We start from the raw sequence: 9719 nt of genomic DNA on the forward strand, positions 1-9719 counted from the left end.
TGGCAGACAGTGGTCCAATAACTTTATGTGTATGATCTGAATTCCCAGGTGTATAATGGGGCTGACAAGGGGCAAGGTTGTAGTCACTGCTTGGTCAAAGCCAGCTACCGAGAGGGACCGAGTAGATGAACCTGTGGGCTCAGGACCATAGTCCCAGAGGACATTAAGCTCAATTGGCATAACATACTACACAAAACATTGTTCTACCTCCTACTGTGGCGAGTAGCGACTGAGATCTTAAGAGCTTGTAAGCTGCCATCTAGATGCAACAATGGGTCTCTCCTCATCCAGAGCCAAGAAGAATGAAGAAAACCAAAAATTTACGGAAAGAATTAGTCCTAGCGACTGGTACACCATCTGATCTGCAGCCTATATGACTATGAGACCAGAAGAAATAGATGGTGCTCTGCTATTACTGTCAACCACACTTGGCAGAGAATCTTTGTAGGAGATCCTGGATAAACAGGGAGAACAATGTGGAACAAAACTCAAAATCATTTTGGGAAAAAAAAAAAAAAGCGGGGAACAGGTTTGCTGGCCTGAGACAGCCTGGTGGAACCACTGAGACTATGACCCCTAGCTGCCTGCCCTTCAGGTCTGGAATTGAATGCACACCTGTGGCTTCTAGCCAAACAGTAGACAGGCATATCAGTTGAGCATCTACCTGAGGTAGATACACTCCTTGGAGAGAATTAGCATGAGAGAAAGAAGGACTACTCAGGCACAAGGAGACAGCTCAGGGGATAGGAGTGCATGGAGAGATGGACACAGGGAAGAGGAAACTATCAGGAGGAAGTGGGAGGGGAGATGTTGCATTGTGCTAAATTGTGGTCAATGTCATGAGACAAAGTGTATGTGAACTGCTGTATGGAAAGTGTATTTGCTGTGTAAATTTTCACCCAAATCACAATTAAAAAAAAAAAAAAGAATTTTAACTTGAAAAAGAAAAAAGAATAAATATTGTACTTACCAAAAATATTTAATTTTTTATGTGGAAAACTGTAAGATTTTATGGAAATATTCACAGAGTTCATAGACAGGAAAAGTCATGGTAATCTCCAAATTTATCTATAATGTTAATGCATTTCCAGACAAAATTCTAACAGGTGTGTATTGTGTGTGTATATGCATCATGACATATGCTGTATCTTTAATATATATGAAAGAAGAAATGACCAAGATCAGCCAAGACACTCCTGTGTAAGAAGGAAAAGAAAAAAATCATTGCTTATGTTAAGAAAAAAGAAAACATAAGACGAGAGGGGTAGCATTCACATAGAGAGAAAGCTGGACAGACAGGAATGCGTAGATAAGAAGGGCACAGGGAGGAGGTAGTCACAGGGAGGAGAGGGCAGGAAAGTTTTTTATGGTTGGAGATGGTAATTGGGTCATGAAAACAGATGTGCATGAACTGTTGAACATAAAACAAGTTTGCTTTGTAAATTTGCTACCAAAGCATAATTTAAAAAACAAAAAAGCAACCTTATACTGAAGACTGGATTCACTTCTAAGCCAATCTATTTTATTGACACCCACCCGCCACTCCTCGGAAGGAAGGTTGGGCAATCCTACTTCTGTAGTGATACCTGCCTCAGAAACCCAAGGAGGGGTCGCTATGAGTTGGATCTGACTCAATGGCACATAACAACAACAATCCTTTGTTTTACAGACAGTTTTGGAAGCTTTCAAAGTATTAAAATCCTATCATGGGGAAAAAAAAGAAAAGAAACCATAAGAGATCTATATAAACAGAAGAACTTACCATTCTTGTGGATAAAAAGACTGAACATTTGAAAATGCTAATACTACCTGTGGTGGTTATGTTTGCGTGTCAACTTGGCTGGGCTTGGTTGAGTGGCTGGGCAGCTGGACGTAGTATTCCCCACGATGAGACTGGTAATCAACTCCATGGTGGAATCTACTGTGAGCAGCTGAGTGGCTGCCTTTGGGTATGTGGTCTGCTTCCGTATATAAGCAGCAGCTTTGGGAATGGTCTCTAACATATGGCATGCTTGGACCTTGCATGTAGCTGTGTCATTCTTCAGCAGCCTGCCATACTCTGCTGACCTTGGGACTTACAATGGACTTGAATTAATGGCCTGTCATGTGGTTTGGTAACATCAGGACTGTGCCTTTTTTACTTGTCAACCTTGGGCTTGGCAGCCTCAGCAGCCAGCAGCTGTCTGAGTGAAGAAAAGCCTCTAGCTTCAATGAGCTGGGAGCTGGAGGCAGAGCTGAAGCCCAAGGCTGCAGGGCTTTCACCCAGCCCCTAGAGCCTGGCACTTTGAATTTGGACTTCTAGCCTTCTGAACTGTAAAAGAATAAACTCCTGTTTGTGAAGGCCATCCCATTTGTGGTATATATTCTTGTCAGAGTGGCACTAGGTAACCAGAACACTACCGAAAGCAATCTATACATTCAATGCAATCCCAATCTAGATCCCATCAACATTCTATAAGGATATGGAAAAACCAATAATTAATTTTATATGGAAAGGAAAGAGACCTCAGATAAGAAAGGCACTACTAAAAAAGAAGAACAAGTAGGAAGTCTCACCCTCCCAGATCTCAAAACCTACTACACAGCCACAGTAGTCAAAAACAGCATGGTATTGGTACAACGAGAGACACACAGACCAGTAGAATAGAATTGAGAACCCAGAAATAGATCTATTGACCTATTGTCAGCTGATCTTTGACAAAGGGCAGTAATCCATTAAGTGGAGAAGAGATAGTCTCTCTAACAAATGGTGCTGGCAAAACTGGTTATCTATTTGCAGAAAAATGAAACAAGATCCGTAGCTCACACCATACACAAAAACTCACTCCAGATGGATCAAAGACTTAAATGTGGAACCTAAAACTATAAAGTTCCTCATGGAAAAAATAGGGGCAAATTTAGGGGCCCTAATTTATGGCATAAACAGACTATCAAGCATAACCCAAAATGCAAAAACAGCAGAAGATAAACTAGATGATTGGGACCTTCTAAAAACTAAATTTTTATGTGCTTCAAAAGATTTCTACAAAAGAGTAAAAAAAGAACCTACAGATTGGGAAGAAATATTCGACAACAACATACCTGACAAAGGACTTATCTTTAAAATTTAAAGGAAACTCCAACATCTCAACAACAAAAAGGCAAACAATCCAAATAGAAAATGGGCAGAACACATGAAGAGACACTTCAATAAAGAAGATATTTAGGTGGCTAACAAAGACATGAAGAAATGCTCACCATCATTAGCCATTAGAGAGATGCAAATCAAAACAACAATGAGATATCATCTCACTCCAGCACTAACAGCAAAGTTCAACAAGACATAAAATAACAAGTGCTGGAGAGGATATGGAGAGATTGGAACTCTCATGCACTGCTGGTGGGCCTGTAAAATGATGCAACCCCTGTGGAAATCCATATGGCAATTCCTTAAAAAGTTGACATTAGAAATACCATTTGACCCAGCAATCCCGTTACTAGGTATATATCCTAAAGAAGTGAGAGCCAGGACATGAACAGATATATGCACACCCATGTTCATCGCAGCACTGTTTACAATAGCAAAGAGATGGAAACAACCCAAGTGCTCATCAACAGGTAACTGGATAACCAAACGATGGTATGTACATGCAATGGAATACTATGCAACACTAAAGAACAATGTAGAATCTGAGAAACACCGCATAACATGGATGAACTTGGAGGACATTATGCCAAGTGAAATAAGTCAATCACAGGACAAATATTGTATTAGTGCACTACTGTAAAAAGTCAAGCAAAGGTTTATATATGGAACAAAACTTTCTTTGTTGGTTACCAGGGGTGGGAGGGGAGGGGAGGGAACACAGCTAGATAGGTAGACACAAGTACTGATTTCGGTGAAGGGAAGGGCACTGTACTAAAAGTAAGACATCAACACAGTGGCACTGAGGAAGAGGAAGACAGAGAGAGGTACATGGGTGGTTTGGCAACAAAGATGAACCTTTTGCATGTCAGTACTGAGCTGTCAGTGCTGGCAAGCATTGATCTACAGGTGGATAGATGGGTGAGCAGGCTGAATGATCAGATACCTATGCAGTGGAGTGTATGCTCATGACATGTATAGGGTTGGCAGACGATGTTTCTACATGCGTGTTTTTATGTGCTATAAGAATGTCTGAGTGTATAGTACAGCTGACAAGGAGCAAGGCTGTGGTGGCTTCTTTGCCATAGCCAGCTACCCGGAGGGAGCAAGTAACAGATCTGTGTGCTTGGGACCATGGTTGCAGGGTACATCAAGCTCAATTGGCATAACATACTACACAAAAATATTGTTCTACATCCCACTTTGGTGAGTAGCAACTGGGGTCTTAAAAGCTTGCAAGTAGCCATCTAGATGCGATGATGAGTCTCTCTTCGTCCAGGGCAAAGAAGAATGAAGGAAGCGAAAGACACATGGAAAAAATTAGTCCAAAAGACTAGCAAACCATATGATTCTCAGTCTATATGACTATGAGACCAGAAGAACTAGTTGGCGTCTGGCTATCACTGTTAACTACTCAAAAGGGGATCGGTGCAGGAGATCCTGGAGAGTGGAAGAATAATGTGAAACAAAACTCAAAATCATAAAAAAAAAAAAAAAAAGACTAGGTTTGCTGGTCTCATAGAGTCTGGTGAGACCCCTGAGACTATGGCCCCTAGTTACCCTTCAGGTCTGGAACTGAACTCGCTCCTGCGGCTTCTAGCCAAACAACAGACAGGTATTTGGGTAGAACATTTACATCAGGTAGATACATTCCTTGGAGCTCATTGGAGAACAGAAGGGCAGTGTTTGTGCAGGGAGATAGCTCAGGGTGGGAGTGCATGGGAAGGAAGGACACAGAGAAGAGGTAACTATGGGGAGGAAGTAGGAAGAGAGCTGATACACTGTGGGGAATTGCAGTCAATGTCATGAAACAAAATGTGTATGAACTGCTATATAGAAAATGAATTTGCTCTGTAAACTTTTATCCAAATCAGAATGAAAATTTTAAAAAAGGAAAGAAAAAAAATTTAATTTTTTATGCTCATCCCACTGAAACCCCAAGCTGTGGCTCACCAGCCAGCTGACAGGGCTGCTCTCTGTGAGGCTCCTGTATCCTTGCACGTGCTATCTTCTCTGACTGCAATGCAACTCACACTCTGACCTTCCATCAAGCTCCTCATCACACCTCAGGGCTCAACAGGAGTGAAATGTTCCTTATCACCTTCTCTACTCCCACCCTTCCTGCCCACCCCAGTCTGATTCCAGCCCTATGACTTCACCAACCCTGCTATGACATGGCCACATTGTCTCTAATGGTTCAAGGCTTGACAACACCCCACCTTGAGGACAGCAGAGGGCCAGGCACCCAGAATGTGTCAGTGAAGAGCCCTGACAACTGGCTGGTGAGGCACAGCTTAGAGTTTCAACAGGAAGAGAGTAAAAAATATTTTTCAGCAAATATTTAAACTCAGAAGCTTCCATTCTGTAATCCAAATTACAGGAAAGCATGAAGACTCATTAATTAGAGGCCTTATTTTACTCTGTACCAACAAACTGGACAAGGTGCCAGCCTACCTGAATCAGAGCAAGCACTTTGTCCTGTACAATGGTGGGAGGGTTATTCTTAGGAGAGATGATTTTGACCAGGACATTGTCGATGAAATCACGGTTAGCCACAAGGATGTGAAAGCGATGGCCACAATTCTTCACACAGGTCTCCAGCACCTGGCATGGGAGAAAACATGAGAGGTCACCACTATGGGAGCCAGATGAGGGAATGGGCACTAAAGAGGGCAGCTGGTCTCCACTACCTCTTTTGTCTTCCCCCAGAGCTTCCTTCTCACAAATCTCCTCCAGAGTCACACCTAGAAGACACTCATACACTCCATTCCAGTCCTATCTCCCAGGGATAACAGCAGCCCTCTTGCTGATTGAAGTCTCCAGTCTCTGCACAATAATCAGGCAATTAGTTGGTAACTAAGGTACCATTTTACAGGAGAAGGATGCTGGTGTCTTAATGGGATCAAAATGACTGAGCCAGTCCCTGAAAATTAGCATTCTAACTCTTCTCTCTGGGCCTCTGGGTATAAGGCACTAGCCAATGGAACATAGGCTCTGTCACCAGAGGAGGCTGCTGTGACAGTTTGGATTACCTAGTGAATTATTGGCCCTTCTATACGAGGAAGCAAACACACACACACACACCTCACACATCTCACACACCCCTGCTTCTGCAACTAAAATTGGCAACCACAAAATATTTTCCACCTTTGATAAATGGTTTGTAGGTCCTTAGCTACCAGGCAGCTTTAAGGTTGGTATTGAGTTTGAACCCTGCTTGTTCTTCTCTGTCTAGAAAAATGAGTTACACAGGCTTTCAAAAGCCATTGCCATCAAGTCAATTCCAACTCATAGGAACCCTATAGGACAGACTAGAAATGCCCCATAGTTTCCATGATTGTAAATCACTATTGGAACAGACTGCCACATTTTTCTCCCACAGAATGGCTGGTGGGTTCAAACTTTTTGGTTAGCAGTCTAGTGCTTAACCACTGTGCCACCAGGTCCCCACACACAGGTCATACCCCCTCAGAAGAGCATGGTGCACGTAGGTCCTGGCCAGATAGCAAGTGTCTGTGTGAGCTTTAGCTCTGTGACTTTCTCCCTGTGGTCTGAGACCAGTCTCTCTGAGCCTCATGTTCCTCATCTTAACTATAAAATGGGGATAACGGTTCTTCTCTTACAAGACGCTGGGAGGATGAGGAAGAATGTGCTTAAGGCACCCAGCAGAGTGCCCCACATATGGGACTATGATGAATATTATTGCTATCCAGAGAGCTGCTAATACACTCAAGTACAGGGCCAGTTTATTTTACCTTCAGAACAGATGAGATGCAGGCTGGAATTCAGCAGTACCAACTGGAAGGGTTTCTCTAGTGTCAAACATAACTATCTGAATGTAAACCAATCCATACAATTAATTACCTGGTCCTTCCTACCCTTTGCCCACCAGTACCACAGTTGGGTATTGGGGAATGCCTTCTTAGAAGGACATCACCAGCAGCAGGGAACACTTCTGCTTCAGTTATTCTCACTTGCCCCACAGACTTCTCTAGGGTCTGATGTGATCAATGGCCAGTCTATGCAGTCATCCCTTGGAGTTGCACTCACAAGACCTGGCTGGCTCTACTGTGATGAGGCCTGGCCATAATGGTTGTAAAAGAAGGTCTGGGCTATCATATTTACTGAAGGCCCATGACATGCAGGCACTGGAATGGATCCTTTATATAATATATAACTGCATTCTCACAACTAATTACTTCTCTTTACGTTGATACTGTTATCCTATTTCTTTAAGAGTTAAGAGGCTTAAAAAGGTAATGAAACTGATCTAGGCACAAATTGCAGGCTAATGCCAGTAGCAGGTGGGCATCAGACCAGCCTTCTCTAAGGCTGTAGTCTTCCTTCCCGCATAGCTCTGCTTCAAGTATCGACATTAGCTATATGATTCCCTCAGACATCAGGCAGCATGTGCTAGATTTCTTGTTCCCTCATCTGATCCTAGAAATAACCCTGAAAGGCAGGTAGTATCGCACTTTAGAGGTGAGGAAGCTAAGGCTCAGAGAAGCCAAATAACTTAACTGAAGAGGCAAGAGCTGAGACACTGCCCAGCTTCATAGCCCCACACAATCATGACTCCTCCCTTCTGCTATTGCCTGTGCTGTGGGATACACAGTGGCCAGCTTGCGAAGAGAGCCTCTGCTGCTTAGCAGCCTCAGGGCTTCCGAGCACACTAGCTTTTACTCACCCCAGGGCGTACTGTCCTTTCATAGCTGCAACTTGTGTTAGGAAGATGGGGCAATCTAATTCCGTAGTGATACTGCCTTGGAAACCCAAGGAGGGGGTCGCTATGAGTTGGGTCCGACTCGAGGGCACATAACAACAACAACAACAACTCTACCTAAGCAGGCATGAGTGGGTTGTGGGGTCAATAGGGGTGGCAGGAAGTCTGCCTTATTTAGTGAAAGGCAGATGGAAAGGGAAGGGCAGGAGGCTAGAGAGAGAAGGTAAGTGTGGTGAGAAGAATTGAACAAAGAAAAGCAGAGGGCTGAGGGCCAGGGCAGGTGGTGGGCTGACCCTGTCTTCACCAGTAAAGCAGCAGAGGTCAGCATGCATACCTCACATTGAAAGGTCACACCCTTAAGTTTTCCTGATCAGCAGACTTTAAAGCCAGTATGTCCCCCAGCCTGCCCTCTGAGGCACAGATATGCAAGCTTGAGAATATCATGGACAGCACTGGCATGTGCTACAGAGTGCCCCAAAGTCCCGCAGAGCAGTCCATACACTTGAAACCCTCAGGACCTCTTTTTCATTTACTTGTATTCTAGGTAAACACTAACAGTCTCAGTGGGTACAGTTAAGAAGTTCAAGAAGGCTACAAGAAGCAGGAGGACTGAGCATGACTAATAGATTATATGAAGACAAAGCCAGAGAAATCACAAAAAGCAGACAGGAGACCTTGCAAAATACACCAGGCTGGGGCTATTTCACGAGGACAAGTGGCTATGCACATTTCCAAAGTCTTCCAGAAGCACCACTAGATTTGCAGCAGTGACCCGACCCAATGGCAAGGTTAAACAACACCTAAGATGTTCTGAGGTAGAAGGCGGTAAGTATACAGTTCATTCGAGAAAGTGTTCCACCCTGACTGACTGCCATGAAGCTGGGCAGTATACTGTACACACCAGGAAAGGGCCCTCCCATGCTAACAATCGTTCCCTGATGAGTTTAGTTATTGGGAGCGATTCATTTCTGCATCACTCTGGGTTTAGCGAATGCCTTGGCTCGAATGAGGAAGACTTAACATTGTGGAAATGTCAATACTGCCTTAAACAATCCATAGATATAATGCAATCTTGATCTAAATCCCAAAAACATTTTTCTTTAAATTGTGATTTGGGTGAAAATTTACAGAGCAAATTCACTTTCCATACAACAGTTCACATACACTTTATCTCCTGACATTGACTACAATTTACCCCAATAAAACAGCTAACCTACCACTTCCTCCCCATAGTTACCTCTTCCCTTTGTCCATCCCATCATGCACTCCTGTCCCCTGAGCTGTCTCCTTGTGCATAAACAGCCCTTCCTTCCCCCATGATTGATCTCTCCAAGGAGTGTATCTACCTCAGGTAAATGTTCAACTCATATGCCTGTCATTTGTTTGGTTGGAAACCATGAGTGTGGGTTCAATTCCAGACCTGAAGGGCAGCTAGGGGCCATAGTCTCAGTGGTTCCACCAGGCTCTATCAGACCAGCAAACCTGGTCTCCATCCCCCTTTTTTTTCCCTCCAAATAATTTTGAGTTTTGTTCCACATTGTTTTCCCTCTCTATCAAGGATCTCCTACATAGATCCCTTTCAAGTGGATGACAGTGGTAGCCGGGCACCATCTAGTTCTTCTGGTCTCATAGTCATATAGGCTGCAGATCTGATGGTGTACCAGTCGCTAGGACTATTGTTCCCAGGAATTTTGGTTTTCTTCATTCTTCTTTGCTCTGGATGAGGAGAGACCCATCGTTGCATCTAGATGGCAGCTTGCTAGCTTTTAAGATCCTAGTCGCTACTCGCCAAAGTAGGAGGTGAAACAATGTTTTGTATAGTATGTTATGCCAATTGAGCTTGATGTCGCCTGCGACTATGGTCCCAAGCCC

General features: G+C 43.7%; 1 protein-coding gene across 1 annotated transcript in view; it reads right to left on the bottom strand.

The window, feature by feature from the left end:
* The window catches only part of TOM1L2 (target of myb1 like 2 membrane trafficking protein), an 89963-nt gene that overhangs the window by 59204 nt on the left and 21040 nt on the right, over positions 1-9719 (bottom strand). The window contains exon 3 of the mRNA XM_007941451.2: positions 5579-5728. Within this exon, the coding sequence (XP_007939642.2) occupies positions 5579-5728 (150 nt within the window). The remainder of the gene's footprint in view (positions 1-5578; positions 5729-9719) is intronic.

This window comes from Orycteropus afer, unplaced genomic scaffold (genome assembly GCF_000298275.1).
Source record: "Orycteropus afer afer isolate SDZICR_OR568_19922 unplaced genomic scaffold, OryAfe1.0 scaffold00080, whole genome shotgun sequence".
In the NCBI taxonomy this organism is placed as follows: Eukaryota; Metazoa; Chordata; class Mammalia; order Tubulidentata; family Orycteropodidae; genus Orycteropus; species Orycteropus afer.